Source organism: Capricornis sumatraensis, chromosome 9 (genome assembly GCF_032405125.1).
Source record: "Capricornis sumatraensis isolate serow.1 chromosome 9, serow.2, whole genome shotgun sequence".
Lineage (NCBI taxonomy): Eukaryota > Metazoa > Chordata > Mammalia > Artiodactyla > Bovidae > Capricornis > Capricornis sumatraensis.
Genome location: NC_091077.1, coordinates 13,514,642 through 13,528,431, shown reverse-complemented (window position 1 = coordinate 13,528,431; position 13,790 = coordinate 13,514,642). Strand labels below are relative to the sequence as shown.

General features: G+C 45.8%; 2 protein-coding genes across 2 annotated transcripts in view; both read left to right on the top strand.

Annotated features, from left to right (window-relative positions):
* LOC138085677 (zinc finger protein 160-like) overlaps nucleotides 1–13,790 on the top strand; it is a 406,927-nt gene that overhangs the window by 271,582 nt on the left and 121,555 nt on the right. The window lies entirely within an intron of this gene.
* MUC16 (mucin 16, cell surface associated) overlaps nucleotides 1–13,790 on the top strand; it is a 99,152-nt gene that overhangs the window by 8,162 nt on the left and 77,200 nt on the right. The window contains exons 4-8 of the mRNA XM_068979947.1: nucleotides 1,568–1,631; nucleotides 2,966–3,105; nucleotides 6,369–9,284; nucleotides 9,567–10,562; nucleotides 12,494–12,598. Of these exons, the coding sequence (XP_068836048.1) occupies nucleotides 1,568–1,631; nucleotides 2,966–3,105; nucleotides 6,369–9,284; nucleotides 9,567–10,562; nucleotides 12,494–12,598 (4,221 nt within the window). The remainder of the gene's footprint in view (nucleotides 1–1,567; nucleotides 1,632–2,965; nucleotides 3,106–6,368; nucleotides 9,285–9,566; nucleotides 10,563–12,493; nucleotides 12,599–13,790) is intronic.

Sequence of the window (13,790 nt, the reverse complement as noted above, 5' to 3'; positions counted from 1 at the left end):
ACGGCTTTCGATACATGGCTTGTAGTTGAGAGGAGGTATTCACTTAAAATGCTTAGAATGATGCAAAACTTCACTGAGAGTTTGTCTGGGACATTCTTGAAAGTTTATACTTTTATCATTTTTTTCCATCTGCTGTTTCTTTGCGGTAGCTTAATGTTTGAAATTATTTTGTGGAATATTTTTAGTAAATATTCAAATGTGGCAATAGTGTCTTTTAAATATCCCCAAGCCCATGAGTCTTTGAAAATATTTTTTATGTATACAGTAACTTTATGTGTAAATATATAAGTGGTACAAGTTTAAAGGATGTTGATGTTCCATGTTATTTTCCTAATATGTTATCCAATTGTTTACAGTTCTGAGGACTTCTAATAAAAGTATAAATATAGGATAATAATTTGACATGTCCCTCTGTGCTAGAAGATAAAAGGTTTCAGTTCTTTTTTGATGAGAGAAGTGAAAGCGTATAAAAATATACAGGAAGAAGGGGACTTCCTTGGGGGTACAGTGATTAAGAATCAACCTGCTAAGGCAGGGGACACAAGTTCAATTCCTGTCTGGGAAAATTTCACACACTGTTGGCAATTAAACCTGTGCACCACAACTGCTGAAGCCCACACACCCTAGAGCTCATGCTCCACAAGAGAATTCACTGCAGTGAGAAGCCCAGGTACCATAACTAGAGAGCAGCCCCTGCTTGCTGCAACGAGAGAATGCTTACATGCAGGAATGAAGACCCACTGCAGCCAAAAAACATTTAAATAAATAAAGAAAAAGAACAGAATAAACTCAAAGTATAAGGAAGGAAATAAAAGTTTAAAAAAGAGGATCGATATCCTCCCTTGTTTCACAGGGAATATTCAGTGAGTCAGCTCAGTTCTGATCCTTAAGACAATTGAACTGACTTATCCACATGGCTTGGCTCCATAGGAAGGACCATAATAACATGTATGCCCTTTTGAGCACATGCCCCACCAACCTTCAAGACTCTGCAGCCAGCTTTGTTATGATCACCAAAGTAACCCCAGGTTGGGCCTTCCCTGGCAGTCCTGTGTAAGACTCCACGCTTCCACTGCAAGGGTCATGGGTTTGATTCCTGGTCAGGAAATTAAGATCCCACATGCTGAGCAGTGTGGCCAAAAAAAAAAAAGTAACCAAAGTGACAGATAAATCTGAACTCAGATCCATGATATGGGTCAGCTCCATAGTCATTCCTTCCACTGCCCTGAGTAAAAAGACAATGACAGCTATAACGCATAGACCTGTGGGTGATGTTTATTCCTCTGCTAGCTCAAGGTCAGAGCAGACAGCCGGAGGTGACCTGACACTGAGGGTCTCCTCTGTGGATACAGACATAGCTATTACCACCTCCAGAGCCTACATTATTTCAGCCTTGGACTTCCAGTAGACCAGAAGACTCAACCACTATCAACCTTACCAGTATTGCAAGAGAGACTGCTGGCTACCTTCTCTTCAATGGGGCCAAAGTCTGAGTCCATCACAGGACAGGAGACCATTGAAACTACATCTCCACCTGGGGCCCTTTCTGTGACATCATTTCCTACAGAGCTAACAATCGAGGGTGGGGACCTCACTCAGGAGGTCATCACCTCCAGCCCCAAGGGAGCGAGGTCAGTTTCACCTACTGCACAGAGGAGCCTTCAAAACCCCACACTGCACCCAAGCACCAGGGACTTCTCCATGTGGTTTCACAGGCACAGCTGGCCACTTACATGATTTTCCTGAGGTCAATAATACAGGAAGAACATCATCATCCTTAGCAACGGCCCAGCAACAGGATCTACCCATCATTCTTCAATTTTCACTGGAATGATTCTGGGTGCTCTATAGTCCTCTTGTTCAGATAAAAATCACTGACCTCAGCACAAGACTAGAAGGCTTAAGTCCAAGGAACATAAGCACATCTACTCCCACTACAATTTTTCCTGATGACCAGGAGGTGAGCGCTCTCAGATTTCAGGTACAAACTCGACTCCCCGAGGACCTGAAATAACAGCCTTCCCAGTTTTCATTATTTCTCTTGAGCTGCCAAGCACACAGACTGACATAATGGCTCTCCTCCAGCCTTTACACCTCATGTCTCCACTTTGGATTTGGCCCCTAGAAGATCTGTGTCTTCAGCGTTTATAAAAGGTTCAGTTCATGCTAGAACCACAAGATCTCAAGGAGTCATCTCAGAGTCCAGTGATAACTCATCTATCTCATTGCTGCCATTCCCTCCAAGGACCATGACAGATGGGGTCACGTTGCCTCAGACAGTCAGTAGCACTGAAGTGTCCATCACGGGAGATCTTGTGCTCACCAGCGGAGAGCCAGAGCAGAGCTCCGTGCTCTCTCCCATCATGACTTCTATATCTTCAAGACAGAAGTCCACAGTTTCAGTGACTCTTCCTGGAGAGATCACATCTCCAGTGAGAACCCTAACCCACACTTCAAGTGCCCAGGGACAGAGCCTAGGGGCTCCTATGTTGGAGATGACAGATCCATCCATCTCTAGAAGTGAAGTACAGACAACTTTGACCACACAACTGACCACAGAAATAGCATCAGTCTCTTCCATCTCCCTGGAGACCATCAAGGAGTTCTCTCACTTTCCTGGACCACTGAAGACCACAGAGCTTGTGGGCACAAGCATGGAATCTGGGATCAAGAAATCTCCAATTTTGATCAGTAGTTCACATGATAGACTGGCCATTTCCAAGACCACCCCAGACACAGAGATGAATCATTTGACAGAAGCAGCAGTGACCCCTCATCAGGCTATCAGTTCTGGTTCTGAGCCGTGTTCCTCTGCCCTTGCACACTCAGTGTCTCACAAGACCATTTCTTCAGTGGTTATTACATCCACTGTGGAGACCACCAACCTGTCTCAGATATTTTCCACTTATCCTGTGTCTACCGGGACTCAGGAAGAACCTGTTTCCACTGAAACCTCTGGGCCCAGGGAGACCTGCTCAGCCATAGGGAGAAGCATGATCCCTTCTCAGGTGGATGGTGCTGCTGCTACTGATGTCACTAGGACTGAGTTCACATCTCTGGACAGAATATGTAGCCCAGGTCCTTTTCAGTCCTTGGAGATATCCAGTATCTTCAAAGGAACCAATGCCAACAGTTCTACCTCCTCTTCCAACAGTTCTACAGCGGAATCTTTACATATTACCTTTACAGCATCAACAGGTCCCAACCTCCTCTTCCAACAGTTCTACAGCGGAATCTTTACATATTACCTTTACAGCATCAACAGGTCCCACTAGGATGAAGCCTGGGGAGGCAGTTGTTCTGGACAAAACTATCACAGATTTCTGGGAAGGGATACCCTTGGATATGACTAAGATGACTGTTCCTGTGAGCAGAGGTCCAGGGACACTATCATGCAGAAGCTTTTTCTCTAAAGAAGAAACCAAATTTCTCTTTTCCCCAGTCTCTTTTCCCAGCTTCCTCTTACCTTCTTCCAGTTCCTCTGAAGCACGGGAACCCACAATCCTCATGTCACTTCCTCGTGCTTCAGAACTGACACCAGTCACATTATCCACGACCATTCAGTCCCAGAAAACCAACACTTTCCCAGGTACTGGATCCCCAGAAGATTCCTGCTGGTCCCTGAGCACTGCTACAGGAGAGGACAGGACCCCTGGGATGACCACTGTGGGCATCACCACTTCAGTGGCTAAGGATGAACCACCAAAGGTCCCCATATCTGGCATAGCTGAGACTTCACTTACCAAGGAGAGCTCCTCTGGTGCAGAGTTCAGATCTGCTCCAGTCCTTGACAATTCCACCCCATTTACAAGAACCCTGATTTCCTTTGCATTGGAATTCTAAGCTTTTGCGAATGTGACTGAATGGGAGAAGATGGCTGTCAGGGATCTGTTTTAATGCCTCCTAGGCAGAATCTACCTTAAAAAATATTTATGTATTTAGCTGTGTTGGGTCTTAGTAGCAGCATGTGGGATCTTCATTGAGTCATGCGGGATTTTTCATTTCAGTGCACAGACTTGCTATCAAATACCATATAATATCACTTATGTGTGAAATCTAAAATACAACACAAATGAGCATTCCTATGAAACAGAATCAGACTTAAAGACAAAGAGAACAGACTGTGGTTGCCAAGTGGGCCAGGGGTGGGGAGGGAAGGATTCAGAGTTTGGAATTAGCAGATACAAACTACTATATATAGGATGGATAAACAACAAGGTTCTACTGTTCTGCACAGGAAACTATACTCAATACCCTGTGATAAAGCATAATGGAAAAGAATATGAAAAGAAATATATAATATGTATAACTGAATAACTTTGCAGTATAACAGAAATTAATACAACATTGTAAGTCAAGTATACTTCAATAATCTCTTTTTAAAAGGAAAAAATTATGTTCTTTTTTTGGTCTGAAAATTATTTCCTTGAAACCAATCAGATGAGAAGTCCCCACAATTAGCAAAAATCTTTTCATCCCTTATGACCATCCTGAGGGTTTGATTTAACATAAGATTTAATGTAAATGAGAATTATTCTTTAAATCCCTTCTGAGAGATAAATGAGGGCATTGCTAATCCAGTGTCTAGTGAGAATGGTCCTCACAGATCCATATTCTTGGGGAATGAAAGGTAACACCTCTGTCTTCTACTTCAGGGCCAGATGAGTCTGTGGCCACTATCACCAGGGAGCCAAGTCAAGGAGAACGTGGAGGTGCCGCTCGGCCAACCAGTAATCCTGCATCTCTTATGACTACAATCAGTGTGGGTAAGTGGGAGCACCATCTCTATCTCTTTTTTTATAATCTTATTTATTTTTGGATGTGCTGGGTCTTTGTTGGCACATGGGCTTTTCTGGAGTTGTGGCGAGCAGGAGCTACTCTCTACTTGCGATACACAGGCTTCGCGCTGAGGGGGCTTCTCCTGTTGCAGAGCATGGGCTCTGGAGTGTGAGGGCTTCAGTAGTTGTGGCTCATGGGCTTAGTTACTCCACGGAGTGTGGGATCCTCCCAGACCAGGGATCGAACCCATGTCTCTTGAACTGGCTGATGGATTCTTATCCGCTGAGCCACCAGGGAAGCCATCATCTCTATTTCCTTCAAGGCTATCCCATGTGGGTCCTTTCCCATCTTCTCTGGGGTCAAAAGTTGGATTGTTTAAGGAAGTAAAATGACAAGGTTTGAAATTGATTTCTTTGGCTTTTTGCCCCTCTGAGGATGTTTGTTTTTTTTTCCTAGAGATTGTATTCATGGAACACATTTATTGCTTCACCCTGGTTATTTGTATTGTTCTTAACCAGCCAATCAGTTCAGCAACAGAAAATGTCCCAGGGCCAGTTCCCTGCCCACTTTCTGTTTCTAAATCAGAGATCATCACTGGAATCTTGTGTTGATAGGGAGGACACAGGCAGACTTAAGGCAATATAGGTTTCTTTTATTGCAGTAGAAGAAGGGATCGTGGTCCTTGGCCATGCCACCATAGTGAGAATAATCTGAAAAAGTAGTCCCCAGAAAGAGTGCTCTTAGAAGGCTGAGCTTTTCTCACTCCTGGGGCAGTTACATGTCCTTCTCCTCAAGGATGGGAAAAGGGTTCGGGGAGACAGAAGAATTTGAAAGAGGTTGAAGGTAAAGAAAAAGAATTCTGTCGCCCTTCTAGTCTCTTGCTTCTCAAATAGAAATCCTTATGTGGCCTTTCAATGAACTAAGATTTAGGATATCTAGAGAAGGCTGCAATTTGTAAGTTGAAACTGGTTCAGCAAGAGCAAGCACCAAGGAGAAAATTAAAACCAGAGTAGGGAAAGTCTCTAGCATGGGTAGAGCCCAGATTCATCACACCCTTCCTTGTACAGTCTTTCTTTGTGGGGTCTGCAGTACACTGGATTCCAGGCAACAGTTTCTTCTGAGCAAACAATCTGAGTCAAAGCCCTCACCCCACTCACCCTAATCCCAACCCACGATGGTCCATCTTTGGGATGGTCAGTATGTTCCCTGGGGTCCAGACTCTGGAAGTGTGGTAGGAAAGGGTAAATATTTTCTTTTCTGGAGAAGAAGGAAATATTTTGAATTGAAATCACAGGAAGGAACAAATTATACTGTCCACCAGGAGGACACCCTTTCTGTACCGTTTGCATATCTCCTACCAACTCGCTTTCTAATCGCAGGTATGTCCACAAGAAGCCCAGAAATGGCTACAGCCTTGAAAATCATAAGCTCCCAGGAGCCCAGCATCAGCACAGAGACCAGGTACACTCTGGAAAATTCTCAGAAGACTTCAACAGCAGCTGTCCCTATGGTGACCACTGTGGAACCGGGCACCCTTCAGTCCGTGGCCACAGGGAGTGGCCGCATCAGCCTCCCTCCCTCACCCACAGGATTCATGACAGCGGCCAAGTCACCAGCAAGAGGAGCCACAACTACAGAATGGGTCTCCCCCTCCCCATCTGAGGACTGGACCCACGCTCACCTTGGGACTCCAGAAGGGACCAACAAGACACCGGGCACAGTGTCAGAGATGACCACTGTCATGAGCAAAGGTCATGAAGATATGTCTTGGACAAGCCCTGCCTCCATGGGGGAGACCAGCTCTCCATCTTCCCTAGAACCCATTTTTGCCACAAACTCACCTTCTGCACCTTTCATGTTACAAGGGAACAGTACTTTCTCTCCTGTGCCCACAACCTCAGTTCTCACCTCTGACTTGGGAAAAACCACAGAGGTTTTGGGCACAAGCTTGGAACCTGTGACCAGTACACCTGAAAGTGTGACCAACATCTCACAGGAGATACTAACCTCTTCAGAAGCCACCAGCGATACAGAAACAACTCTTTCTTCAAGAATCACAGCAGTAACTGATATGGGGATCACTAGTTCAGCCAACACAGAGCCACCCGAAGCCACATCTGAAATGGTTATCTCTTCTACCAGAAGAGACACCAGTGTCTCCACATCAACTCCAGACTCTTCCAAAACTGCACAGATTGAGACAGAGCCAACATCTTCCTTCACCGCTGGACCGAGGGATACCAGCACCCATCAGGAGGAAAGCTTAAGGAGAGATCCATCCAAAAACACAGCAGTAACCAATATGAGGACCACCGATGATGAACACGAATCACGTTCCTTTGTCTCAACTGACTCAGAACCATCCAAAACTGTTTTCCCAATGAATACAGCCATCACCATAGGGAAAACCACTGTTTCCACCCCAATGTCTAGCTTCTCTGAGATTCCAAGAATTGAAGCTGAGACAAGTTCCTCCTTGATGTTTGAAATGAGGGAAACCAGCACCTCCAAGGAAACCAGCTCATCCACAGACAAAACTACCATCCTTCCTGATATGAACACTGGTTCTGTTACTGAGGTGGCAAGGACGGAAGACATCTCCTCTGGTGGTGTGCTCAGTGCAAGCCCTGCCATTTCTACCATGTCGCCAGTAATCTCCACAGAAACTATCACAAGGCTTTCTACTTTCCCCACAATGACAGAATCAACAGAAATAACTGTCACCTTTGAACAAGGTCATCCTGCAGCTACATCACAGAGGACCCTTGATTGGGACACATCAACCACAACATCCATGGTGGGGACCAACACAGCTGTGACTCAGGGACTTCTACACACAGTGCTGATGACTCCCATGAGCACAGATGCTCAAGAGATGTCTTGGACAAGCCCTGCCTCTGTGGAAGAAACCAGCTCTCCACCTTCCCCAGTGACTTTACCTGCCGTGACATCACCCTCCCCTGAGTCTCCCACATTACCAGGCAGGAGCCCCTCCTCTCCTCCCCCTGTGATTTCACGTTTCACCCATGGTCTGGTGAAGACCACAGACACATTGGGTACTGGCTTGGGATCTGTGACCAGTTTACCTTCAATTGAGATCAGCTCCACCACTGAGCTACTGTCCACTTCTGGAGCCTCCACAAGTACAGAGGTGATTCAGCCTTCCAAAAGCACAGCTGAGACCCATGGGGCCAACACAAGCTCTGGACATGAAGCTCATTCCTCTACCCCAGCTGACTCAGAGCCATCCAATGTCATGTCTCCAGTTGTTACTCTTTCCACCTCTAGAGAGACCACTGTTTCCACATCAGTTACTCACTCGACTGAAACTACAATGATTGAGACAGACTCCACATCCTCTCTGAGCCCTGAACTCAGAGAGACAAGTGCCATCCCACAGAACAGTTCAACCACAGAGAAAATCACTCTTCTTTCCAAAGTGCCCACTGATACGACTACTGAGCTCTCTAAGACACAACCCATCTCCTCCACCAGCACGTCTAGCCCTGGCCCCACTCAGTCCACCATGTCACCAGACACTCCTGCAGGCATCATCACCAGCCTCTCTACCTCCCCCGTGACCACAGAATCTGCAGAAATGGTCATCACCAGCCAGACAGGTCCCTCTGAGGCTACATCACAGGGCACACTCACCTTGAACACAGTGACCGAAGCCTCTGGGGCAGGCACTCACCCAGCTGTGACTCAGAGCTTTACACACTCAGAGATGAGCACTCTCATGAGCAGGGGTCCCCAGGATGTGCCTTCGACAAGCCCTGCCTCTGTGGAAGAAACCAGCTCTCCACCTTCCCCAGTGACTTTACCTGCCGTGACATCACCCTCCCCTGAGTCTCCCACATTACCAGGCAGGAGCCCCTCCTCTCCTCCCCCTGTGACTTCACTTCTTACCCATGGTCTGGTGAAGACCACAGACACATTGGGTACTGGCTTGGGACCTGTGACCAGTTCACCTTCAATTGAGATCAGCTCCACCACTGAGCTACTGTCCACTTCTGGAGCCTCCACAAGTACAGAGGTGCTTCAGCCTTCCAAAAGCACCGCCAGGACCCATGGGGTCCACACGAGTTCTGGACCTGAAGTTCATTCCTCTACCCCAGCTGACTCAGAGCCATCCAATGTCACATCTCAAATTGTTCCTTTTTCTACCTCTCGAGAGACTGCTGTTTCCACACCAATGCCTCACTCTACTGAAACTACGACAATTGAGACAGCCTCCACATCCTCTCTGAGCCCTGAACTTAGAGAGACCAGCACCATCCAGCAGAACAGTTCAACCACAGAGGAAATCACTCTTCTCTCCAAAGTGCCCACTGATACAACCACTGAGCTGTCTAAGACACAACCCGTCTCTTCCAGCAGCACATTCATCCCTAGCCCCACTCAATCCACAGTGTCCCCAGACACCACTGCAGGCATCATCACCAGCCTCCCCACATCCCCTATGACCACAGAATCTGCAGAAATGACCATCGCCAGCCAGACAGGTCTCCCTGAGGCTACATCACAGGGCACACTTACCTTGGACACATCAACCAGCTCTCCATCTTCCTCAGTACATTCATCTGCCATGACGTCACCCTCCCTTCAGTTCCCCATAGTACCAGGGACGAGCCCCTCCTCTCCCACCCCTGTGACCTCACTTCTCACCAGTAGTCTGATGAACACCACAGAGAAATTGCACACCATATTCAAACCAGTGACCACTTCACCTCCACCTTTGAGTAGTCCTATCATGGAGACACTCTCCACTTCTGAATTCTCCACAGATACAGTGAAAATTCCTCCTTCCATACACACCACAGTGACCACTGAGGGTTCCAGCAGTTCTGGCCATGAACTTAGTTCCTCTGGCTCAAATTTCTCTGAGTCCTCCAGGATCACATATCCTGCTTCCTCCATGGATGCGATCACTCTTTCCACATCAAAGCCTTCCTCCTTTGAGACCACAACATTTGAGACCAAGAAACTTTCCCCTCTGACGCCTGGACTGAAGGAGACAAGCATGACCCTGCGTTTCAGCTCCAGCACACTCATGAACACACCTGTATCGGCTCTGTCCACTCATGGTTTGAAGAGTCCCAAGATGGATATTACTTCTTCTGTGACATCATCAGCCCCAGTTCAGTCTCTGTCTACACAGGATACTGATGTTCCAGTGAAAACAGTCACACACTTTAATGCTTCTCCCTCCGTAAATGGATCTGCTGGTATAACTCTCCCAGAATCCAGTCTTTCTATGCCTGTATCAGCAAATACTCATCACCTACACACAGATATGCTGTCTTCAGCTGAGACTACTCTTGCTAACACACTGACATCTCCCGTGTCAGAGGCCATGGCTTCCTTTGCCACATCTGGAGTTCCAGGTGCCATCTCAGCTACCTCCTCAGATGGTCCATTTTCTAGGACAGAATCAGACCCCAAGGAGGATACCAGGTCCACCACTGCAGACGGTCTACCTTCTTCAGCTTCAACACCATTCCCCTCTTCAACCTTACATACCACTGATCCTTCAATGAGCTCCCTTTCCCATTGGATTACTTCCTCCCCAGCCACCCCAAGCACAGTAGACACCAGCCTTGACACAGAGAGCAGAAGGACTAGTGAATTACCTTTGGTTACGACCAGTACTCTGCAGACTTGGACCCAGCCATACTGGACATCTTTGCCACCCATTATGGACACTAAAATGACAGGGAGTGTTGGTTTAGGAAGAGTGACAAGTTCTTTTCAAGTCATTCCACACTCAACACAGTCAACAAGTAAGGACCCACAGCTCCTACACTCTCATTATTTGGGGCTTGGCTTCTTTCCTGAGAGGTAAAAAAGGAGTGGGGCTTCCCTGGTGGCTCAGATGGTAAAGAATCTGCCTGCAATGTGGGAGACCCAGGTTCGATTCCTGGGTCAGGAAGATCCCCTGGAGAAGGAAACGACATTAATTAGGAGTCTGATTGTTGATGTTTAGTTGCTAAATCATGTCTAACTTTTTTGTGACCCCGTGGACTGTAGCCCACTAGGCTCCTCTACCCATAGGATTTCCCAGGCAAGAATACTCAAGTGGGTTGCCATTTTCTTTTCCAAGTGATCTTCCCGACCCAGGGATGGAACCCACGCCTCCTGCATTGTCAGGGGATTCTTTACCATTGAACCACCAGGGAAGCCCTAGGAGTCTATTACTGCACCAGAAATTCCTTTAGAAAAACTATAGCTGATCTGTTTTCATTTCCAGGCACTGAGATGGGCATTGGGGAAACAAAACTAAGTAAGCAAGCAGTTGAGTAATTAGAGTACCATGATGTATGTTCTAACATTACTGCTAATGCTAATGATGGCAATAATAATAACAGCAACAAATGTTTATAGAACGCTTCTTCTGTGTCAAATGCTGTTCTAGTAAGTTGTTTAATTCCCATTGGAACACAGTTTGAGAAGGAATTATTATAAACCCGGTTTACAAGTGAGTTATATAGATATAGAGAGAGGATGAGTAATTTGTTCAAAATCATTAAAGCTGAAAAGAGTAAGAACTCAGACTATCTAAGCAAAAGCATGGCACTAGGAACCACACTCTTAACCATTCGGTTAGGCGGGAATAGTCATAGAGGTAGGAGAAGAAGCAGGAGATTCCTAAAAGCCAGAAGGGAGAGTTTTGAGAAGTACTGGTTAGTTCTGTCAAATGCTGCAGAAGAGCCAAGCTGAAATAAGGTGAGAAGCTCTTTGACAACATGCGGTCCTCAAAGATTCTAGGAGCATCACTGAGTTTTAGAGGACTGAAATGACAGGTAAAATAATGCATAAATAAAAGGAGAGATTCCCCCTTTAAACTGAGCCTGTTTCTATATTGAGAACAGAATCAGCTAGGGAAAGAAAAAGGAGTGAATGAAAACCAAGGGAAAAAGTATCTGTGGATATGGGAGGACCTTAAGACCTAGGAGGAGAAATACCACATTCAAAAGAACAGCAGATGAGGGAGGGAACTTAGGGGGATTTCATTCCATGGATAAGTTGAGTTCAACCACAGATTTTGTTCTGGACACAAATCCAGTGAGGCCCTCCAACTACTCCAGCACCTGTTCACTAGGCAATATGTGCAGGAGGGTGATTTATTTCTCAAACTAGCTTTAACAATTCACAACCAAGTTAAACACATTGAATGGGATTGATGCACCCTTAAAACATTGGTTGGTAGTTGAGTAATGGGTGTTCAGAAAGCAAATGATGAATGGAATGGTAAAAAGGTAGAACTATGGTTGGGTGGGAGAAAGGAAGAAAGAGAGAATGAAGAGAGAGACGATTGAAGAAAAGGTGGGTGTATAGTGGGAAGGATGAAAATAAGGAAGATGGATGGAAGGAAGGATCAAAGGAAATGGAGATTGAAGAAATAAGGATGAAAAGTTGCAAAGAAAGAAGAAATATGAAAAGAAAGATGCATGGTAGGAAGAAAGGATAAAAGGATGAATGGATGAAAGAATAAATGGGTAGATATAGGGGTAGATGGATGGATGAATCTCTGGGTCAATGGATGGATCTATGAATGGGTGTGACCACTCAAGACATATAGCCCTGGTTCTGGTCCATACAGATGGTTGAGAAGAATCGAGTTGTGTAGTCAAATTAAGCGGATCCATTTAGATCATGTTCTCCTCCTGGAAGAGATAGTTACCTTAGGTTTCTTCCCTACCTTCTCCTACAGGGACTGATGACATTGTGAAGCATATCACAAAGATACCCAATAAAGCAGCCCATGGAGGCACCACCATCCATACTCCCCAGGCATCCACATCTGCTAGTCTTACAGGTAGGTTCAACATTTTATTTCCCAATAATCTGACTTATGCTTTTATTTCTTGCCTGAGAAAGATGAAATGTTTCCTTTTAAAATTTTTAAAATTTTTTATTTCTTTCTTTTATTCATTTATTTTTGGCTGCGTTGGGTCTTTGTTACTGTGCACGCTTTTCTCTAGTTGCAGAGAGCAGGGGATACTCTCTAGTTGTGGTTCTCAGGCTTCTCATCGCAGTGGCTTCTCTTGTAATGGAGTACTGGCTTTAGGGCATGCAGGCTTCAGTAGCTGCAGCACCAGGGGCTCAGTAGCTGTGGTTCCCGGGCTCTCGAGCACAGGCTCAATAGTTGTGGTACAAAGGCTTTGTTGCTCCGCAGCATGTGGGATCTTCCCAGATCAGGGATGGAACTTGTGTCTCCTGCACTGACAGGTGGACTCTTCACCACTGGGCCACCAGGGAAGCCCTGTTTCTTTGGACAAAGAACTATATGGAGTTGCCATGGGCTTCACTGTCCCAGTTGGATCTTTGTCAAGTAGTTACCAGGTAGATGCTACTTTTCCTTCCCTCCTAACATGGCTGAGTGAATTTAGCTCAAGGTTGAATGTGTCAGCTTCGCATATTCACTTAATTCTAAAAAGGCTTATTATTAATTTACTGTGTGTTAGAGACTGTGGCATAAACTGAGGGTACATAAATGAAAATACTTTGGCATTGCATCCGTGGAGCTCTCTCAGTCCAGTAGAGGAGACAGCAAAGGAGCAAAATAATGATGATGCAACTTTTTTCAGCTTTTATTGGAGACTAGTTGGCTTACAATGTTGTGTTAGCTTCATACAGCAAAGTGAATGTTTCATGTATCATATACATAGAGCCACTCTTTAAAAAACGATTTATTTATCTGTGTTGGGTCTTGTTGCAGCATGCAAACTCTTAGTTGTGGCATTTGGGATCTAGTTCCTGACTAGGGATCAAACCCAGGTCCTCTGCATTGGGAGCATGGAATCTTAGTCATTGGACCACCAGGGAAGTCCCTATCCACTCTTTTTCAGATTCTTTTTCCATATACACCATTACATAGTATTGACTAGAGTGCCCTCTGCTATACAAGAAGTCCTCATTAGGAGTATTTTGGCTGTGCCAGGTAGCATGTGGGATCTTAGTTCCCCAACCAGTGATCAAACCTGCATCCCCAGCATTGGAAGTGCAGC